Source organism: Coptis chinensis, chromosome 6 (genome assembly GCF_015680905.1).
Source record: "Coptis chinensis isolate HL-2020 chromosome 6, ASM1568090v1, whole genome shotgun sequence".
Classification (NCBI taxonomy): Eukaryota; Viridiplantae; Streptophyta; class Magnoliopsida; order Ranunculales; family Ranunculaceae; genus Coptis; species Coptis chinensis.
In genome coordinates this window covers 67,957,455-67,980,302 of record NC_141461.1, presented here as the reverse complement: position 1 = coordinate 67,980,302, position 22,848 = coordinate 67,957,455, and the positions used below count along the sequence as shown (strand labels likewise).

The 22,848-nt window shown below is 36.0% G+C and overlaps 1 protein-coding gene across 1 annotated transcript; it reads right to left on the bottom strand.

The window, feature by feature from the left end:
- Positions 1-10,721: 10,721 nt before the first annotated feature.
- LOC147494097 (uncharacterized) lies at positions 10,722-21,477 on the bottom strand. Its single transcript, XM_086565566.1, has 14 exons — positions 21,352-21,477; positions 20,857-21,013; positions 20,514-20,771; positions 19,820-19,994; positions 19,471-19,532; positions 19,192-19,355; positions 18,945-19,042; positions 18,245-18,303; positions 18,018-18,152; positions 17,687-17,919; positions 17,362-17,524; positions 16,832-16,907; positions 16,651-16,701; positions 10,722-11,179 (listed from the first exon to the last, which is right to left on the bottom strand). The coding sequence occupies exons 1-14, from the start codon at positions 21,420-21,422 to the stop codon at positions 10,956-10,958; spliced, it is 1,926 nt and encodes a 641-aa protein (XP_086421692.1). The 5' UTR covers positions 21,423-21,477; the 3' UTR covers positions 10,722-10,955.
- Positions 21,478-22,848: the final 1,371 nt, after the last annotated feature.

Sequence of the window (22,848 nt, the reverse complement as noted above, 5' to 3'; positions counted from 1 at the left end):
TTCCATCTTCGTTTCTAAAAGCATTAAGAGGTGCAGCTGTTGAGTTGGTTCCATACATCTGGATGCACGTGACAGTATAAATCTATGTGTCCAAGACGCATGAGTTTGTTTTCCTCTTTTGCTCCATCTTTCTTTCCTTTTTGCCTTAGGCTTCCAAGTAAGCTCTAAAACTAGGTCCAAGTCATATATTTTCATAGCTTCAAATCCTTGGGCCTTCTTCATAATTATCCATGAGCTTCCCATGTAATCCTTAATGCTCCAAATTGCTCTTTTTTGCCCCTTTAACTCTATTATTTGGCAAAACTCTCTTTTTCACCTGTAAAGTCATAAAACACAACTTACAAGTACTATTAGTCCAATAAGATGGCTAAACAAGAGGTATAACTGAGGGCTAAAATACACTTTTTGAGCACTTATCACTATACTTGCAAAATAACAAAATTAAGTAGAGTTTTCATCCATGTGAATATGCTAGACTAGTAGATTTATAACGTTGCCATTCCATCAAAGAAACTTGTTTTTTGTTTTCTTTGTATTAATTTTCCTTTAATTGTTTTTTGGTGCTACGGAAAATGGAAGAGCCTCATGACCAAGAATGTCAGCTTACGGGCAACTTCAGTGGAGTCACAGAGTGTGAAACATTTTCTGCTTAAGTGGAAAAAAACACACTTGGATCTCTTACAAAGGATTTCGACAATGCCATAGAAACACCCCATATAGGGATGACTAGCGTTTGAATCATTTGAAGAAGCAAAAAAATATATATTATGAACAATATGGTGTAAGCAAAGGATTCTCAATTGTTATAAGATCTTCTAACAAATATTGGTTGCATTGTGACAAGGTGACAAATGTCTGCCTTGCATGCTCGCATTTTGGTTCTCACAAGAAGAAATAAAATGAAAATGTGGAGAGACCACATTTGAATACATCGACACAAAGAGGGGAATGCAAAGTGAATATGTATGTTAAGCTTAAGTGAACCACACTGAAATGGGAGGTTGGATAGTTTTTTTATGAACACAATCACACATTTGTCTTGCCGTCTAAACATATATTTCTTAAGCCAAACCGAATGATGCTCGATGCAGCAAAAGGCATGAGGGAACATTTTCAGAGGGCAAATCTACAAATAAACAAAGTTACAATGATCTTTGGTGGGTGATGTCATTGGTTTGAATGATAGTAATTGTTGGAATCATCTTCGTGACATAAACTTGATGTTAGAGATGCTTAGTGGGTCTTTAACCACTTCCAAAGTAGAAAAATTGAGAATATAAAGTTTTTCTATGCTATTCAGTATGATGGAGAAGGCATAGCAATTAATTTGTCTTGGGTTGATGCTAAGTCTCGCATGTCGTATGAACAGTTTGGAGATGTAGTGCCATTTGATACTACATACAAGACTAACATGTACATGCTGCCATTTGCACCATTCACCGGTGTGAATCATCACTTTCAAACTATCCAATTTAGATGTCGGTTACTACGTACAAGACGAGACAGAGGAGAGTTTCATATGGCTATTTACAACTTGGAAAGAATCAATGGGGAGTGAAGCTCCAATTTCCATTATTACTGACTCGGACCTGGCCATGAGAGTTGTTGTACCTAAAGTGATCCCTAGCATACGTGGGCTATGCTATTGGCATATTAAAAAATAGTTTGGTGAGAAGTTGGGACGTTTGTACCACAAACGCTCATATTTTAAATGAGATATTAAGATCAAAATGCCTAATATGGACATTCAGGATTGAAGATTTTGAGACAAGATGGAACACACTGATGAGTAAATACGAATTAAGTGAAAATCCTTGACTCATTAGAATGTTTAAAGATTGTAAGGCATGGGTTCCTGTGTATAATCAAACTACTTTATTTGATGGTATGAACACTACTAGTCATAGTGAGGGAATCAATGGGTTTTCAAAAGTCATATCGAAGGCATTAGTAATTTAATGGAATTTGTTCAAAAATATGAACAAGTTTTGAAGACTATGGAAGTGAATGAGAGAACTGAAGATTATGGGTAAGAGTAAAAAAAAAACACACTGTCATTGGGAGAAGTTATATTTTGAAGCGTGAGGCCAAGAAATATACACAAAAGATGTTTGAAAATTTTAAGACTCAATTTCTGAATCTTGAGTTGTACAAAGCTGACCTTGTTACTACTGAACCACTCACATATGATGTGAAGTACATTAAAAGCAAGGCTGATGATGAGAGTTGGATTGTACAATGGAATCCGCATACAAGTCAAGGTATTTGTGAATGTATATAGTCATTATGAGTTTGTTGGAATACCATGTGCCCACATACTAATAAAGGTGTTATCAAAACTTGATGTCTATGAAATCCTTAAAAGCTTCATTAATAAAATATGGTTGATCAAAAGGAGCTAATATATTTTGGAGAGGTGGGAAGGAAGGGTCTCTTTACCAAGAACAAGTTGATGCCATGAACCTTGGTTATTTGTGTCAAAAAGCAACTAAGTTGGCATGTATTGCATCTCAAACTCCAGCAAGCTATAAACTATTTTTGGATGGTTTAAGAGAAATCGGTAAACAAATTTTGGAAATTATACCCGATAAAGTTGCTGATGAAGAATATGTTCCAAAAAATTAGATGTTCCATGTGCTTCAAGGGAGGACCCTTGTCCAGTTCAACCGCCACTGGTACTTTTAGATCCCAATGTTTTACAAACGAAAGGTAGGAAGAAAGATGATGGGCCAAAAGGAAAACATGGCAAAAATTTGCATCCTATTGAAGTAGCAACAAACAAAAGCAAAAGAAAGTGACGTTCTTGCAATACTTTTGCTGACCATAACAGCCGTAATTGTCCTTAAAATGAAACATCGAAAAGAGCAAAGTCGAATCCCCAAGGTACATGAAAACTTAATTTGGTATGAATATATTCTTCTTCTTTTTTATTTTGGTCACTCTATATATAATCTTTTCTTCATACATGTCGAATGCAGAGAAGCCAGATTGAGGATTTTGAACACTCGTAAAGGACTATTCAGGTTGAGTTCCTATCTAAAGAGAGCAATATATTTGTTTGCTATATTTCAAATTGTTAGCTAACTGATTTTATTCTATATCTACAGTAGTTTTGAATGGTACCAGGGAGAAAAGGATTTATCTGGCCTCGATGCCATGATTTTGGAGCTGCTACAAAGTGATTCTTATGGCTATTTGCTAATGGTGGGCATAACACTAGTATCTAGCTTTTGTTTTCTGAAATTTGCACGTCATTTTTATTAAATTTTGTATTCAATTCATTCAATATCAAATAATTTATTAAATTTTCTAGTACCTTTTACTATTAAATCATTTTCACTTTGGCTTTGTCAATTGGTATCGGAGTTTTGGTTTGATGGCCCATTACGATGATGTTGAAACGCGTTCCCACGATGTAAATAGTGGAGATTTCATCACGAAAAGTGTCAAGCCATGGACAAACTTCGTTTGGGAAGAACGAGAAAGAGCAAAACAATCGGTGAAGATGTCATGTCGACAACACAGATCATTTTCCACGCACCACCCATAGTGCACCAACTGTGACGACTCAATTCCAACAACCACCAATCACCGGCGTTTAAACAGGTGATTCCCAACTACTTCAACCCACCGCCACTTATCAAACAACCACCACCATTGATCCTCAACCAAGCCAATTAAACCCAATTACTTTCCACCACCAATTAAATCCCAACCATCATCACCAATCCAGTATACAAACCCATCTTCTACAAACCCAAAATCCCCACCGTACAGACTCACAAACCCATATATCAAATACACCGCCTGTTTAAATAGGATCAACACCATACCCAATTGCTTCAAACAATCAATACCCACCCCGGATTACCACTGCCCCCACCAAGTACACCCTTCCTATCAATAATCTACTTCATCCTTACATCAATATCAACAACCACCTCTTACATATGAAACCCAATTAAACCCCCACTAATTTTTCCCACCAATTGAACCCCACAATTCAGCATCCAAGACAATATCCCACCGATTATCAAACCCAATATCCCATGATTACAAACCCCATTGCGAATCTTGGGTTTCAAGCTGCTGAAAACGCTTTCGCCATGCTTTCCAGCAACCCACCCACCGTCCTCAACCTCACACTCAATCTGTTTCTGCTATTATTAACTCCCACGACCCTTCCCCTCAAAACATCATTAATACTTAACAATCCCAACTTTTCCCTTCAATTATTCAGAGCCAAAACAGACCCCACCCAACTATCGCAGGAGAGGAAGAAGGTGGAGCTAGTTTGGAACTTTCTTGCCGATCCGTTTCTCCCACACAAATTTTTAGTGTTCTAAAAAATGGCCTAGGCGGTGCCTAGCCGTACTATATTTCACTCTAATCGGTTGACAAAATGGTGGACCATTTAATCAGGCCTAGGCGCGGATTAATCGGCCTAGATGGGGCTGGACGGTTTAGAAGGTCCAGTTTGTTTTTTTCTGTGTTGCATGGGTACACCTATTATTCCGGCGTGACACTGACGCGACACAAATTCGCATTCAAATCTATTTTCAGTTTCAAAGAAAAAAAAAAGATTAAGAAAGAAGGAAGAAAACGAGAAATGGAGTAGACTGACCTGAATTCCTCGAGTGGTGGTCGATTGATGTGGTCAGCTGTGACCATCTTCTTCTATGGTCGGCGGCTGCAACCCAGATCTAAGATCTAGGGTTTGTTTCTTTTAATAAGGGATGTGGGCTTGGGCTATTTTGTTTCTTTTTTCCATAGATACTTCGATAGGATTAAAGTGGGCTTTTAATAAGCAATATGGACTTGGGCTTTTTTGGAATGGTTATATTCAAGATCTAAACTTAGCAAAAACTGTTTTAAATGGCTAATGGGCTTTATCAAAATCTATAAATAACCTATTCTATCCAGAGAAAAAAAAATTAATTATACATATATATTTAAATAATTATATATATATATATATATATATATATATATATATATATATATATATATATATATATATATATATATATATATATATATATATATATATATATATATATATATGTAAATTAATTAATTAAATAAAACCGCCTAGCACCTAGCCCATCTAGGCGCCCGCCGCCTAGAAGGCCTAGGCGCTAGGCGCTTCCCTACCGTCCGACTACTGCCTAGCGTTTTTAAAACATTGCAAATTTTACCCCAGCGAAATTCACATGTCCAACAGGCATAAGCCCAAGCCTAACCAGGCCACCAAAACCCATAGCCAATTGACCCAATCCAATAATCTCAATATTCCCATGCACCTAATCAAACCACACTCTATAATTCCAACCCAACCCAAATTGGCTTACCACCTCACCAAAACAATTCCCAACCCATTATCCATGATCAACGCCAACCTTGTAATTGTCTTGACGATGATGATGAAATTGAGGAAATTGTTATCCCAAATATTTTCCAAAATTTACAAAATAAAAATAATTTTCGTTGTGACAAGGGAATAATTATGGTGGTAACTAAAACAATTATGGTGGTAATAGTAATGCGTATCGCATCAAGACGGTTTTGCAACTTCTAATGGTCTTTTACATATTGAGAATTTTGTTGATTGGATTAAGTTCATCTACCATTTTTTTGATGTTATGGAAATTCCTCCAGAGAAGCAAGTTAAGATTGTGGTTTTTAAATTTAATGGTGGAACTTCTTCTTGGTGGAAGCAGAAACAACAAGAGCGTATTCGTTAAGGTTTGAATCCGATTCGCTCTTGGAAACGTATGAGGCAAATGTTAATGACTCAATATCTTCCTCCAAATTTTGCTCAAATTCTCTTCACCTTAAGTGCATTATTAATAGCGGCATATAAAGTGAAGTTTTGATATGATGTGAAGCTCAATCTTTCTGAATATTCCATGATAAACCATTAATGAATCTAGCAATTTATAAATCTTTTATTCTCTTGCAAATCAATATGAGAAAGTAACCATTAAAACTCATTTTGTAATTCTCATCCTGTTCTTCTTGGTTGTCCTTAGATGTTTGATGTGGTTGCTATTCATCGTTGCAAATAGAACACTTATTCTTTTGTCAAAGATGATTTGAAAGTAACATTAGCTCCTTTCTATACCAAACCTAAGTCATCTCCTTCTACTCATGAGGTTCCTACTTTATTGGTTTCTAATGATGTTACCTCTGACTTTGAGAAGCCAAATGAGATATTTGCAATAGTCGCCCTACTTCTTCTGATTCTTCTATTAAGGTTCCTGATAAACTTGCACCTATCTTATAGGAATTTTCATGTGTTTTACCTTCCAATGGCCTTTCTTCTTTGCCTCCCATGAGGAACATTCAACATCATATTAATTTTGTTCAAGGTGCTAGGTTGCACAACCATCCTTAATTAGGATCTTGTTACTTTGCCTTCTTTACCAAATTCACATGCTGATGCAAATGAGTTTATTGATAATGTGCAAACATTTGAATGAAGATGTGGAAAAGAATCTCGAGTCTTTTAATGCTAAATACATACAAAGCTAATGCAGACATACATAGGCATATGAAGACTTTTGAAGAACGTGATATGGTTATGATTTTTCTTCGTCAAGAGCGTTTTCTAGTTGGTAATTACAATAAGCTTAAGAGAAAGAAACTCAGTCCCCTGTGGATTCTCAAGAAGATAAGTGACAATATTAATCCTTTTGTTGTCAACCTACCAGTCGACTTGCATATTTCTCCTACATTTAATGTCTAGGATATTTTTCCTTATCATGGAGATGATTATGCTTCTTTGCCTGAAGTGATCTTGAGGTCGAGTTCTTTTCAATAACTGGGGACTGATGCAGGACAGTAACATAGTTTCTACTTAGGATTATAATTTTAATTAGAATAATAATTATTTCTTTTAGCACTTCCTAAATAGATTAGGAATTCTAGTTTAGGCATTATCATACTTTTAGTAGTATTTCTATTTCTATTAGCTTTGTAAACTATATCTTGTTCTGTATTAAATTCATTCAATTATTCAATATCAAACAATTTATTAAATTTTCTAGTACCTTTTACTTTTAAATCGCTTCCGCTTCGTCAGTATCCGCTGTATACATATATTTATTGTCTAATTCTTTTTAGTAAATCCAAGTATACTAAAAACAAGTTATTTTCGTTTTTACTCTTTAAGCCTAATTTATAAGTTTATAGAAGTCTAGTTTGTGAGTTCTAGTAGATTAGAAGGTTACTATTATGATATAGATAGATTATGAAAGTGTTTCTTAGTGTTTTAGTAGGTTTCTAATTAAGATGATTTGATAGAGTTCTCTATATAAAGAGCGGGTTTCATGGACAAAAATTGTAATTGATCAACTCTTCAATATTATCAATAAACTTTTGTTTCAATTTATCTCTTTAATGTTCTAATGAACTTTTAATATCGCTTATGCTTCGTCATCATCAGAGTCTCTTCATGAAATAGATAATTCTATGTTAAGTGTTTGATACATGCTGCAAAAGAAGAGGCCGGCCGATAAGACTTTGTTGGACTCAATCGTCAATGTCTGATTCACAATACGTATTATGATGAGATGAAATCAGTAGGAAGTGGAGAATGAGAACAAATAGAGAATGCATGCAATGTAGCTGTATATTATATTACACATTTGTTGTGCCCCAAAAAACTATGGAGCAAATGAAATCAATGCAACGGAAGCGTCAACCAATAACCAAAGCCATAGAAGCAGTGCGACCCCTAACCAAATAAATATAGGGTGGGGAGTTCGCATTAAATCTATCAATTAGGTACAAGTGTTCAATCTAGAAAAGTATGTTAAGGCCTGTGTTTTCATACATTCAAAGAAAGAGAATACAAAGGTTCTTGCAGGAGGTAGCTCATCAATATATAACAATTCAAGAGGTGTAACCCCATTTCATCAATCTCTTATAAAACAACTAATAATTAACTTCTAATACAAATAGTAAACAATGTAAACTACTTACACAATGACAAACCGACAAAAGAAGAGGCACAAAGATTTAGGTGGTTTGGCAAGTTTTGCCTACATCCACAACCAAAGGGAAAACTTTTTTTTTTTTTTCTCAGTAAGCAAAAAAATTGTATTGAAGAAAGGGGGAAAGGGGGAGGGAGTACCTAAGTACAAGGGATACTTACAACCTACATATCATTGTAGCACCATAAAAATTTAACAAAACCTACAATAAACATGCTCGATCTAGAACCTCCCATTTGATTATCCATGGGGGTTTTACAAGAAAGCTAACTTGAACATTGTCTTGAATATATATTGGCTGCGTATTTTGCCAATTGGTCTACTGTAAAATTAATTTATCTCCAAACTAGAGTCAATTTGTAGTAGTCTAGGTGTTCTATGCATCTCTTCCATAATTGCTTCACACACCAAGGTAGATTTGATGCACAAAAGGCATTAATCGTAGATGTGGAATCGTCACCCAACGACTCCTCTAATTTCTCTGAACAGTGTACTCCACCACCTCTAGAATAGCTAAACACTCGGCGATGAAATTCGATTAATTGGTGGCCAATATTCCTGCAAATAAACACGATGAACACACATCCATTATTTCTAAAGCACGCCCCATAGCCAGCCCGGCAGGCCATGATTACCCCGCGAGGTTCCATCTACATTAGCTTTTATGATCTCACCATCATAAAATAAAGCACTATAATACAATAATACAATAAAGCACTCACCATGATTCCAAAGAATCCCCAAAGTTCCTAAGAAGAAAACTTGCAACTCTTTTTTTTTCTCTTCACAACAATGTTCTCTTAGGGCATCTCCAATGGGGGTGTAAAATTACACCTCCACCTAGGCTCCACGTAGGTGCCATTAGGATTTTACACCTCTAATTGTATAGTGTTGTATAGCTTATAAATATCCACACTCTATACTCTCCAATGGAAGAGTGTAAAGAAAAATAGATTTTAAACTCGGACGTCACTCCAAGTGACGTCACTCCAAGTGACGTCCCTCTTTAATTTAAACTGGGACGTCACTTGGAGTGACGTCCGAGTTAAAAAATTACTTTAGAATTAGAAAGGGACGTTACTCCAAGTGACGTCCGAAAAATTATTTCACTCAGGGCGTCACGAGTGTCGCCTCGTTTTTTATTAACTAATAGCGAGGGGAATTCCCCACCCTCTCTATTAGCTAATACACTATTACCTACTGTATAGCACCCCCATTGGAGAGAGTTTTTTGATATTTGGAGTGTAAAATTTCCACTCTATACGGTTTACACTCCCCATTGGAGATGCCCTTACACTTTACAAGTTATTATCCAATAGTGTAGACCAACCAAAGAGTTTGGGCTTAACCAAATGAAGAAAAAGACTCAAGTCTTTTTTCTTCCAAAGCTCTCTTAAAAGAGGCACCAAATCCCAAATCCTAGCAACCAAATACGTCTCACACACTCCCAAATGTCCAGCACAATCACCCTTATATAGTGTAGCTGAAATTTTAGTGAAATATGAAATTTCAGATCAAGATGCCAGAGTATCGAACTCCAAGTGACATGGGGATGTTGAATTATCAAACTCCAACAGATGTTGCAGTTTTCCATATACTTTTGGTCCAACCGACCTAGTCAGATCGATCAAGCTCAACATATGTGATACCATGGCGTCGGTTCACAACCCCATGACACCGCGCGTCCAACAACATTGTCGTCCCTAAGACCTTTGATGTATGAAGTAGACGATGTTTTGTAGAGCAAGTTTTCAGCATATAAACAGCCAACGACTTTTCAGCATATAAACATCCCTAAGATCATTTTGAATAAATATGGTTTTGTCATAATTGCCTATATTGTCGACCTCTGTACTAGCATCAAGAAGTTAATAAATTCAATTATGATGGAAGAGATTATGACATATATTAATTTGTGCTTGATAAGTTTTATATTTGTTGCTATTTATTGCAAAAGCCGACCTTCAATTATCCTTTAGCAAAATCGTTCAATTCAAGACATTGTCAAAATCGAAAGCATTAATTCCTCTAACACCAATTGTAATAAAAACCTATATTTTACAACCTAACAACGTCATTATTAGGTGTCGTCATTTAAGCAATATAAACCAAAAACTAGTGTCAATTATTTACTTTCATATGTAAGAAATAGTTTCAGCTCGGTATAGGCAATTAGAAACACCTTACATGTTAACAAGGGTCATACAAATAGCGAAACATTAATATTTCCAAACACATTTATTCATTAACAATTCCATTTTCCATTGTGATTTTTTTATTTATTTATTTTTTATAATATGGATAAAAATAGAAAGAAAAAAAATACTAAAAATAATGAATTTTGCAAAAACAATTTATTATAATAAAGAATCCAATAATAAATTAAAGTTAAAATAAACAAACTCAAATTTTAAAACAACTTTTGTAAAGGCTAGAGATCTCAAATTTGTACATGCTCTATCTTGAAATTTTGTCCATGCTTTGATAGAATTTTTCTTTATTCTAGGGGCGTTAATTACAAAATATATAAAAAAGAGGACCAGAAGTAGAAAAGGTAAAAAGTAAAGAAAAATGTGAGATTGAGATGGAGGTGGAATTAGGGTTTAAGATCTTAACTCTACTTAAACTGAACCTTAGTATTTGTAATGTTGAGTACGTACCTTGAGCATCAAGTTACCCAAATAGGAAATATGAATATACAACTCCGCACATATATAATGTGTGAGACTACATAATATACAACTCTTATAGATGAGATTACATAATCTTTAGAATGTATGAAATTACATGATATACAACTTTTAGAATGTGAGACATTACATAATCTTTCCAATATACCATTCAACAATTCTAAAATGTGTGATCCTGTATAATATATTCAATGTATTTTAACATGATGTATCGAACCTCTTATAGTAAACAACCGCAAAACTCATATTTAAACATAGCCTGGTTTGATCATCTTGAGCATTCTAGGACTAATAATGCACAACCATGTGTTACCACTTCTAATGATATTGTTTCTTCTGCTATGCCATAGTCTTTTCCAGTCCATACTTCTCGATACTTGCACGACCCCTGACTTATGTTACTACGACGAAGCACCTTATGGAGATCCGTTATCTTTGTTGAAATAACCATTTTCCTAGGGCTTAGATTAAAGAAGGCGAGATATATTTGTCCTACACAAGCAAGAAATATATCAAAATTATTGTTCAAAGATGCATGAACCATATGTTATTCACTTATAGTTTCACCGAAATATATACACTTATTTTTCTTTCATCTTTATTGAGAAATTGGTCATAAATAAACAAGTAAAAGTTGTTGGGGTCCCTCACCATACTTGGAACGGTATGGTGGCATCAAATTGGTGTACTGTTGGACGACCTCATGGAATCGTTTATGAGAAGCTTAACCTACCTCATGACATCGTTTGAAGCTAATGCTTCTGGAATTGAGTTTTGAACTATCTGAGCACATCGAATTGAAAAGAAGCGCGCAGCTCGACGCTATTGCGTTGAATGAAAACCGATATCTCGACATTGGTTCCAAAAATCGGTTCCGAATATCGCAACTCGCTGAAATTTCAGAATACTATAAAACCAAAGTTAGGTTTTTTTAGTAACATAAGTCTTTGAAAGAAACCAATTTTGAGAGCAACCAAAATTGAGACAAAACTCTTGCAAAGTGATAAAGTTTGTAAGGAGATATTAGTGAAGAGAGATCTAGTAAGTTTAGAGAGACTTGAGAGGAGTGATTATAATCTTTCTTCCTATACTTATAAAAATGATTTGCTCTTGTGGAAGTAGGCGTCGTTAGCCAAACTACGTTATATCTTGTATCTCATTGTGGTAAGTTATTTTATATTGTTATTGCTTGTTTGTGATAGTTAATTCCATAGCTTAGGTTTGTGGTTGTTGGTTGTAGTGAAAGTTAAAATTTTCGATTGGAGTTTAGAGTGTTCATATTCAAGCTATCTTAGTAGGGGATCGATTGGTATCATTTTTCCTAACAAGTTGTATCAAAGTCGTGGTTAGATCAATCACAAAGGTTGTTATTCCAAATCTTGCTCAAAAGGTGTTTGATTAAATTCCTAAAAAAAGGTTTGAGTTGAAATAGTATGTTGAAATGGATCATTCTATAAACACCCGTATGACTAGTCTAAATAGAAATAACTACACCTTTTAGAAATCCAAGATGGAAGACTTGCTTTATTGCAAGGACTTGGCACAACCCATTGCGAATGGAGGAGTAAAATCGGGGACAATATCTGACGTCTATTGGAAGACGTTTGATGAAAAAACAATTGGGTGCATTAGACAATGGATTGGCGATAACGTAATTCACATTGTATTCCAAGAGACCACCACTTTTAGTTTGTGGAAGAAATTGGAAGACCTAAATAAGGAGACAAGAAGGGGTGTACAGAGTAGCTCTTGTCATTCAAAGATCCTTGTTACAAAAAGGCAAGATAGAGGTAAAAGTAGAGAGCCATCTCATTCTAGAGGTGACGACAAAAGAAAATCTAGGAGCATGTGTAGACCTCCTAAGAAAGACTTGATGTGTTATCATTACGGTATCTATGACCACTTCAAGTATGAATGCATAGAATTGAAGAGGGGTGAGAAGACTAGTACCGTACACGAAGACAAGTTAGAGATGAAAGAAAGTACCACCACCCGAGACTCTACTGTCATAGCTTCAGAGTGTGAAGTATGGATTGTTTCAGATTGTGATGAGTTATGCTTGAGCATTTCATGCTAAGACACAAAGTGGGTAGTAGATGCAGGAGCTTCTTACCACGTCACACCACAAAAGTTTCTTTACTACCTACAAATCGGGTGATTTTGGTGAGGTAAAGATGGGTAACAATAAATTATCAAAAATTATAGGCATTGGTGATGTTTATGTAAAAACTAATGTGACTACACCTTAACACTCATGGATGTAAGACATGTCCCTAACATTCGGATAAGCCTAATTTCTGCTGGGAAGTTAGATGATGAATGCTTTTAAAACTCATTTGATAACGGGGTATGGAAACTGAGCAAATGTTCCATTGTAGTAGCCAAAGGGAAAAGTGTTGTTCGCTTTACAAGACACAAGCTAGTTTGTGCAAACCAGAGTTAAATGTGGTACAAGAATAAACTTCCACCGAACTATGACATAAGAAATTGTGTCATATGGGAAAGAAAGGCATGGAAGTTCTTGCAAAGCAAAAGGCATTGCCAAACATCAAAGGTACATATTTAAATAAATGTACTCATTGTTTGGTTGGAAAACAACATAGGGTGTCTTTCCAAAGATTCCCCTCACTGAAAGGAGAATGTCCTTGAGCTAGTACACTCGGATTTATGTGGTCCTATGAAAGTGAAGTCTCACGGGGGAGCTTTGTACTTATTGACATTCATTAATGATGCGTCAAGACAGATATGGGCATATAGTCTGAAGACCAATGATGAAGTTTTTGGTGTGTTCAAGATTTTCCATAGAATGGTGGAAAGAGAGACATATAAGCCTCTGAAGTGTATTTGTTCAGATAATGTGGAAATATATTGGGTCATTTAAAGAGTATTGCAAGAGTCATGGGATTCTTCATAAGCAGACAGTTCCCAAGACACCGCAACACAATGGTATAGCCGAGAGGATGATCCGTACCATTATAGAGAGGATGAGATGCATGTTGTCTCACTCTAAGTTACTAAGAAGTTACTGGGTAGAAGAAATGAGCACAACCATACATGTAATCAACCTATCGCCTTCAAAGCATCTGAATAGTGAATCCAGAGAAAGTATGGTCAGGTAGAGATGTTGATTATGGATACTTGAGAATATTTTGATGCAGAGCATTTTTTCATATTCCCAAGGATGAGAGATCAAAGTTTGATAACAAAGCCGAGCAGTGTATTTTTCTGGGTTATAGGGATGAGAAGTTTGGTTACAAATTTTATAATCTGATTAAGAAAAAGGTAATCCAAAATCGAGATGTTGTGTTCCTGGAATATCAAACGATAGAAGACTTTGAGAATGGTGAGAAGCTAGAACCTTTCGTTGATGATCTTAGAACCAGAAGTTCTTATTGTGGAACGAGTTGCAGAAGGCATTGAGAATGAAGAGAACCATGGGTTTGAGTCTCATGATGATGATCATATTGTTCATGATAGGATTGAACCTATTGAGATAGAATATGCAGATGAAGTGCATGAACCAACACCTGAGCAAGAAGAAGTGCATCCTCCTGAGCCGCCACAAGAAGATGAGGTGAGGAGATTCGATAAAGAAAGACAAGCTTCAACCAGGTACCAACCACATAAGTATGTTTTACTATTTGATGGTGGAGAACCTATGTACTATCAAGATGCTTTTGAATGTACAGACAAAGAGAAGTGGTTGAAGGTGATAAGATGGGTTATTTGCATAAGAATCATACTTATGACTTAGTTGAGAAACCGAACAGAACAAAAGTTCTCAAGAATAAGTTTATCTTCAAAGTCAAGCATGAAGATAATAATCCACATCCACGACACAAAGCTCGCCTTATTGTGAAGGGATTCGGTCAAAGGAAAAGTATTGACTTTAATGAAATTTTATCTTTTGTAGTTAAGATGACTTCTATCTGGGTGGTATTGTGTTTGGTCACAAATATGAACCTAGAGGTTGAGCAACTAGATGTTAAGACAACTTTTCTACATGGTGATCTTGAGGAAAATGTCTACATGGACCAGCCAGAGGGTTTTGAAGTTAAAGGCAAGAAGCATTTAGTATGCAAACTGAGAAAGAGTTTGTATCATTTGAAGCAGGCACCGAAAAAGTGGTACATAAAGGTTGAGTCCTTTATAGTGAAGCAAGGGTAGAAGAAGTCTGCGTCCGATCATTGTGTGTTTGTTAATAAGTTTCTAGATGGGGATTTCATAGTGCTCTTGTTGTATGTGGATAATATGTTGATAGTTGGCCAAAACATCAACAAGATATCCAATTTGAAAAAAGACTTGAGTAAGTCTTTTGAGATGAAGGATTTGGGTTAAGCAAAAAAGATACTTGGTATGCGAATCACTCTTGACAGAAAGAGTGAGAAGTTATGGCTTTCTCAAGAAAGCTATATTGAGAAAGTGTTGAAGAGATTCAACATGGATCAAGCAAAGCCAGTGAGTTTTCCGTTTGGTGGCTAATTCTGCATGACCAAAGATATCTGTCCTAAGGGTGAGAAAGAAATGCAAAAGATTCCTTATGCATCTGCAGTGGGCAACTTGGTGTATGCAATGGTGTGTACAATACCAGATATTGCTTTCGCCATAGGTGTTGTAAGCCGATTTCTGCCAAATTCGAGTAAAGAGCATTGAGAATGTGTTAAGTGGATATTGAGATATCTCAAGAGCACTTCCAAGGTGTGCTTGTATTTTGATGGGACTAAGACCTTACTTGAAGGCTACACGTGATGCAGATATGGAAGGTGATGTTAACTCAATAAAGTCCTAAAACTTTCGGTTATTTGTTTACATTTGCAAGGGGAGTAGTTTCTTGGCAATCGAAGTTGCAAAAGTGTGTTTCCCTCTCCACTACAGAAGCCGAGTATATTGCAGCCACTAAGTATTGCAAAGAGATGATATGGATGAAGATGTTCTTCTATGAACTAGGGCTAAAACATAAATAGTTTTTAGTTCTTTGTGACAGTCAAAGCGTCATCCATTTGAGCAAGAATCCGAGTTTTTATTCTAGATCCAAGCACATACATATATATTATCATTGGATTAGAGAAGTTCTCGAAGAGAAGTAATTGTGCATTGAGAAGATCCATACTGACAAGAATGTGTCAGATATGATGACCAAAGTTTTGCTGAAAGGCAAGTTTGATGTTTGTTGTACTACTGCCGGAATGGTAGCACACTCCTCCTGTTGATTTGGGAATGCATGGAGTATCCCTCCTCATGGTTCAGGAGGGGGAGATTGTTGTGGTCTCTCACCATATCTGGAACGGTATGGTGGGCATCGAATTGGTGTAGTGTTGGACGACCTCATGGAATCGTTTGTGAGGAGCTTAACCAACCTTATGACATCATTTGAAGCTAATGCTTCTGGAATTGAGTTTCTAACGATCTTATCACATCGAATTGAAATGAAGCAGCTCGACGCCATCATGTCGAATGTAAACCGATATCTCGACATTGGCATGTCGGTTGGAACCGAAATTTTACAACTCACCGAAATTTCAAAATACTATAAAACCAAAGTTAGGTTTTTTGAGTAATATAAGTCTTTGAGATAAACCAATTTTGAGAACAACCAAATTTGAGAGAAAACCCTTACAAAACGAGATAAAATTTGTAAGGAGATATTAGTGTAGAGAGATCTAGTATATTTGAAGAGACTTGAAAAGAGTGATTGTAATCTTTCTTCCCATATTTATAAAAGGATTTGCTCTTGTGGAAATAGACATCATTATATTTTATATCTTATTGTGGTAAGTTGTTTTACATTGCTATTGCTTGTTTGTGATAGTTAATTCCATAACTTAGGTTTATGGTTGTTAGTTGTACTGAAAGTTTATATTTTTCGATTAGAGTTTAGAGTGTTCATATTCAAGTTATTTTAGTGAGGATCGATTGATATCGATTTCTCCAACAAAAATTAGTAACAGGATTAGCCAACAAACCTCTTCTTCCAGTTGCAACCCATGAGCGAATTCGGGCAGAATCGGCATTAGCTGCATGAAAGATTAGTCAATAATTATTAAGAATTATATTTCCTATATTATTAAATATAATATTCGTTAAAGGGAAAACATTCACATATATATATATATATATATATATATATAACTGGAATACCTTTACCTTCTACTGGTTTCAATACTCCACATAGTCCGGAATAACTGTTCACTAAAGTGTCATTATTGTTCAACTCCCACAACTGTTCAGCTCATAAATGTAAGTTTTCATTGGAATGGATAAAAGTTACAACTTGCACTGAAAAACTAAAAATATAAAATCTGAAAGAAAGATGTGATCAAGCAGCAAGATCGGAAATAAGATTATATTTCTCCTCTCGCCTCTTCTAACTACTACTCGACACAGAGTAATGAATCTTCTTCTCTAAGGATAATTTCAAATACTGGGGAAGAACCCACACTAATTACTGCTCTCTCAGTTTGTTTTTCTTTGTGTTTACGGCGTGAGGTGGGGGGAGGGTTGGTTATATTGTGCGTATATAATTTGAAAACCAAATGCATTTTATGGGAAAAGGACTTATCCTATGTGTTTCTATGTGTATTGCAATCAGATTTTTTGGTTAACGTAATATAAAACGCTATGCTAATATCTGTTCTTAAGGGAATAGAAACCAATTTTGTTAAATAGTTACATACCTGGTTGGTATCCCATCTACAAGGAGAAAATGAGCTAGTCTTCAATTCATGTGATCTAAGCTTTCCCTTGGAAGAGGCATCTAAGCATAGTTCTGTGGAGTCTAATGCTGATAAATGATGCTTCCCGTGATATTTTTGTTCCTGGGGTATCTTTTCATCCCCGCTTCATCAGCATTAAGAAAAAAGAAATCACTAACTTATATCACATTAAGAAGAACTGCATTACTAATAGAATCACTAGTGCTAATGACAAGAGAAAAGTTTGAGTATTATTATATATAAGAAACCGTAATTTGATTGCAAAATTTCTAAAGTAGCTTCTTACGATTTCAAAAGATGTTTGCTCTTGTAAAGGCAAAATGGCGGACTTTGTTTGCGTCCTATCTTATCTTTCCAGCAAATCTTCTCTAGCTCATTATCTAGAACTACAGAAACCCAACCTTTTACCCTAGGATCCTTGCAGAAAGTAAGACCCAGAAAATGTGAATCCGATGCATTCATTTCTTTTGAACTTGTAGAAGTCGTCACTGTTCCGTTTTCTCCAGTGATATAGGGAAACTGATGATGAATCAAATTTATAAATAAATTTAATATTAATTAAGACTAAATTAAGTTGTTTCTCTTGGAAGGAGGTTATAATTAGTTGGGAGACTTACCTCCATATTGTGCCTGCTGAAAGTATTTATTTCGAGCAATGTAGGATTTGCTATGATGTTGTATGTGGCGTCATCGAGCTTCCTCATATCTCCTCCAAACATGAGAGGGGTCTTTGCAATAGACCATAGAGTAATCTGCTAGGAAGAAAGTTTTGGTATTTCGATAGCTTAATATATACTGTACTTGAAGAATAACAAACACAGTAAATAAAAAATTGCATCTGGACCTGAGTTCTTTGCTCTTCGATTGTGAGGTTAGAATTTCTATGCGGGCCTTGATTTACACCTGGCGATGGAATATAAGAAACATGATTTCTGTTTTAAAATGTGTTACCCTCAACAAGTCAACATTCAAAACCATACAGTAAAGTCTGCATCAGCAAGCTAAGCATGGCAAAGATATAATTCACTGAAGAAAGGACTTGGAAGAAAATGTTATTTTCTAAGAAAAACTTGTTCATGTATCCTTTATATTGGCAATAAATAAATCCCTCACAAACTATATATAACGGTTAAGCTCCCGGAATTGAGTGACAAAAATGAAGTCTTTTCTGGTGAATGAGCAACAGTTTAAGTGGGCATCTTATGACTGAGAAAGTGCGAGACTTTTGTGTCTGTGCTCTTGTGCAAAAACAAAGAAAAATGGAGGGCACAGGTTTCTTTAAAATTAGGTCTTTTAGACATACCCACCCCCCACAGAACGATGGTGAAATTAGACACGCCCCATGTCCCCCCAAATCCAATATCCAACGGTTATGGCACTTCAGAAAGTTAAAATTCATCTTATAGCAGTTGGATAGGGGGGGGTGGGTATCTCACTTTGAAACGTTATGAATGTCAGAGTGGAATATATGTATACAGTATACTCGTGAATACTGAATAGGTAGTGATGGGATAATAATGTGTCGTATTGTGACAAGTTTTTACCTGGATCAGTAAGCCACCCTAAAGGAAGCATGTCTAAATCAGGCCATGAGTTTCCCCGCAAGCCCGTTGATCCTATCATATTAGCTGCAGCGAAGTTGCTGACGCACAAGTTTGTATAAGTTCCTTTGAAATTCTTGGCAATTATAAGCAAACGTAATGAACATGCAATCCGGATCAGAATTAATGTTTGGGATTTGGTAGTTCCAAAACTGAAATTAATGAGCTAGTAGAACATTGATATATATACCTTGATATATTAAAATGAGAAGCTACATCACTCCATGAATCCCAATCATCTCCTGTAACCCTATACATGTTCACAAGAGGGCTCACATCCTTGGCCATAGCTGGTGTCGCACCGACTCCAGGAGAGAGAGAATACACGATAGGGCGGTCAATCTCCTTCAGTACCTGCATAAAGATCTTTATGTCATCTCTTCCCTTTACCTGAATCCTTCCTTGAAACCCTGCAAGACATCCTAGCCAGCTGAAAACCAGTTTGATAGAAGAATAGTGTGTCACTTACCTCTGAAACTACGGTTATTTCATTGAGGTCCAAGTCATCACCAAAGATACAGTCATGCTTCACTGTGTCAATGCAAACATGGGTAAAAAAGAAATTAAAGAAGAATATCTTAGAAGAAAATCTTAAGTAATTCCGGTTGAACTACAAGGATCATATGGTATTCCAAAATTCCAAGAGTACATTTTTTCGTAATTGGTTGTGAACTCCAGTAGTGGTGTTCATCATGAGAAAATAGGAGCACAAACTATATTACAAAAAACGTCGCAGAACAGGATTTCATCTGTAAATCTCTGTTGCGTGAATATTTCATCAAGATAAAATATGTTTCAACCGCAAGAAATTTTATTACCGAAATCCACACCCCACTCGGCATACTGTTGATGCAGTGACCTCAAGAAAGCTCTTCCTGCTCCCAACTTAGTATTCACGCTCATGAAACCTTGTGGCATCCATGCACATTTTCTGTCTGTCAGGCCTATATCTTTTGCAGTCCAGAGTCTTCCAGACTCATTATAAGCAGCTCCCTGAGAAGTACTACTGTTAGCATGCGGCATTTATTAATTTCTTTATCTTCATTTATGTGTGCTATTTCATACAAGTACAGTCTCATGGATAAAGTGATAGAATTCTCTGGCAAGCATTGCGATTCAGGTGGGAGTAAGAATATCTCAATGTTTGTGGGGATTTCCAATGGCTAGCTCACACGCACTACACCATTTTTTGCAATCAGGAACGGTGATAAATTGGGTTTGGAACGGATAAAGTGTGTTCCTGGATGGGAACACTTCAAAGGTGTTCCAATACCCTACCCTCTACCTTATCGACTTATCCTTTATATACCATTATCCTTGCTATGTTCCAAAGAATCACTGGTACATAGCTTACTGAAAGTTGAAATGATAACAACAAACAAAACCTTCTCCTTGCCCCATTGTAAACTTTTTGTTTTTTTGTTCTTTTTTTTATAACGGAATGACAAGGGAGAAAAAGACCAGATGAAAAAGAAGGTAAAGGAAAATTAAGATGTATACTGAAAGGGTTACCGTGGAGGTGTCTAAGATGGGAGTGTTTGCATTGACTGCTTGTGTACTAATCCCTCTCATGATATGAATCCCAAACAGTAGACCCATGGCATGAACTTTCTTGGCTAGCTCAGTGAACCCTTCTCCATATCTAGAAGAAGGGAATCTTTCAGGCTCAGGGATCACCCTTCCCCATTTATCAATTACATCAAGTCCACCTGAATCTTTAGTTGCACCTTTCACATTCTTCCTATACCAGAGAAAATCCACCACAACATACTGCGACAAAGCCATAAAAGAAGGAATAACATTTAAGTTTTGATATATGGAGAAGTAATTAGATTACTGATTTACGTTTTCTGACCTGATATCCATGAGTTAGTAGCCTCTTTGAAACGAGCTCTGCATTTTGGAGGAATTCTTCTTCATTAATGATCCATGAAAAAGAATCATATGAATTCCAGCCTCTAGGAGGATGATTAGCTTGCTTCCAAATTTTCTTAGAAGCCTCAGTTAGCTCCCTAATATGTATATTTCCAATTCAACATTAATTTCATAATATTTAATTTCTAGTAATTGAATTCCTAAAACATGAAGAAGTCGATGCATCATTTTACAAATAGAAAAATAAATAAGTAATTCAAAAATCATATTCATGAACTATAGACATGCACATATACCTAAATTATGGAAAACTTTTGCAACAATGATATCAATTTTTACACCAACATTAATATACACAGCATGGTATACATTATTTTTTCATGCATGCATGATCTTAAGAAACTCTGTTTATAATAATATATATAATGAAGCTAACAAAAGTAAATTGTGGAGACAGATCGAGGAGCAGAAAAACCTTTGAGTGCTTAAGACAAAGAAGAAGAAGAAGAAGAAGAAGAAAAAAGGCTTCCAAGAAATGAAATTCATGGCTGGGTGTTAGGACACGAGATAGAGAGACAGAGTGTGTGTCATTATAATTTATAACAACGTTGACAACACATTTTAGTACATTTATCTTTTATCTTCATTCAAAGCCATGCATTATCTTGTTTGTCGCGCGTTGAACAGCACGATTCTTAGCTAGTACTCTAAATTTGGCAGCTATCCTAAATTTAGAACAGCAATTGTTCATTTGTTTATAGATAACTTCTGACTTATTCTGCACCCTAATAAGCTAGCTAGACAGAAGCAATCCATGTCCAGGATGATCATACGTACAAAACGATACCACAGAGGTACATAATATCATTGTAACTGAGTAACTAGTGAATACTGAACTAAGTTAACTTACCATTATATGATGATATTCCAGTCGAACCTAGTCGAACGTTTCTATGTTCATGCTCCACATATTTAATCGAACACATGTAAATATGTTTAAGATTGGCACATTGTGCAACCACGAACGAGCAAAACAAAACACAACAACAACACAGTGAGTCTCTTACCAAAAAAGAACAAGGCCAACTTAAAAAATCGACCCCGAGTTAATTAACAAACATACCAAAATCGAACCCACGCTAATTTATTCCTGTAGGGTTTTTACCGATATCTCATGCATGATTCCTACGATATGTATAATTACACTATATCACATGCATAAAATAGCGCAGCGGAAACAGAATATCGTACTTGGTCACAACTTTCAATTTGAAGTTCCAAGCTTTAATCTACAGGAGAAGATGATGTTCTTGGCACACTCGAGATTTTCTTCTTCTCAACTTAGCTGGAGTCAAGTTCCAACCACGAACGGGAAGCAACCTTTGTTCACGAACCAATAACCGACAATGGCTAGGGAGGTTACCACCTATGGAATCTCCACAAATTACTAGCTTCTTCTTTAGAAAATATTGGAGGCCACCATTAAAAGAGAGAGCTTTTCTTTGTTGGGATGATCAATATGTGAGGGGTGGGGGGTCTATTTATAGAGCTCTCCCACCTCCTCAATATTGGATAGGATAGAGTCTTATACTCATCTAATATCATATAGGATAGAGTCTTATACTCATCTAATATCAGATAGGATAGAGTCATACACTCATCCTAACACTTGGTGGTTATCCTTATCTTGGTGGTTTATCTTTATCCTGGTAGGCGTTTATCCAGCCTTATTTCCAACATCTCCCACTCGCCCACAACGGCGAAGAAGGTTTCTAAGAGAAGCATTTAAATAGAATGTTTAGCCATTTGTGTGTCTCACACCGGCAAATGGTTCGTGTGACCCTAGCACACATATCATGATATCTCGTGAAAGTGCAAAGTAGCAAGTGATGGTTCAACCCTGAAAAGCATGATATCTCGTGAAGTAGCAAGTCGCAATGAAAAGATGATCTACCATGAAAGTGATCTTAAA

What these genes read in the sequence shown, in the direction of transcription:
- LOC147494097 (XM_086565566.1), bottom strand. Translation starts at nt 21,422, where the DNA reads ATGAATTTCATTTCTTGGAAGCCTTTTTTCTTCTTCTTCTTCTTCTTC. An exon ending in TCGAAGAGCAAAGAACTCAG is followed by an intron (nt 18,153 to 18,244) that starts GTCCAGATGCAA and finishes TCTTCCTAGCAG; the next exon opens with ATTACTCTATGGTCTATTGC. An exon ending in AGCAAACATCTTTTGAAATC is followed by an intron (nt 17,525 to 17,686) that starts GTAAGAAGCTAC and finishes ATGCTGATGAAG; the next exon opens with CGGGGATGAAAAGATACCCC.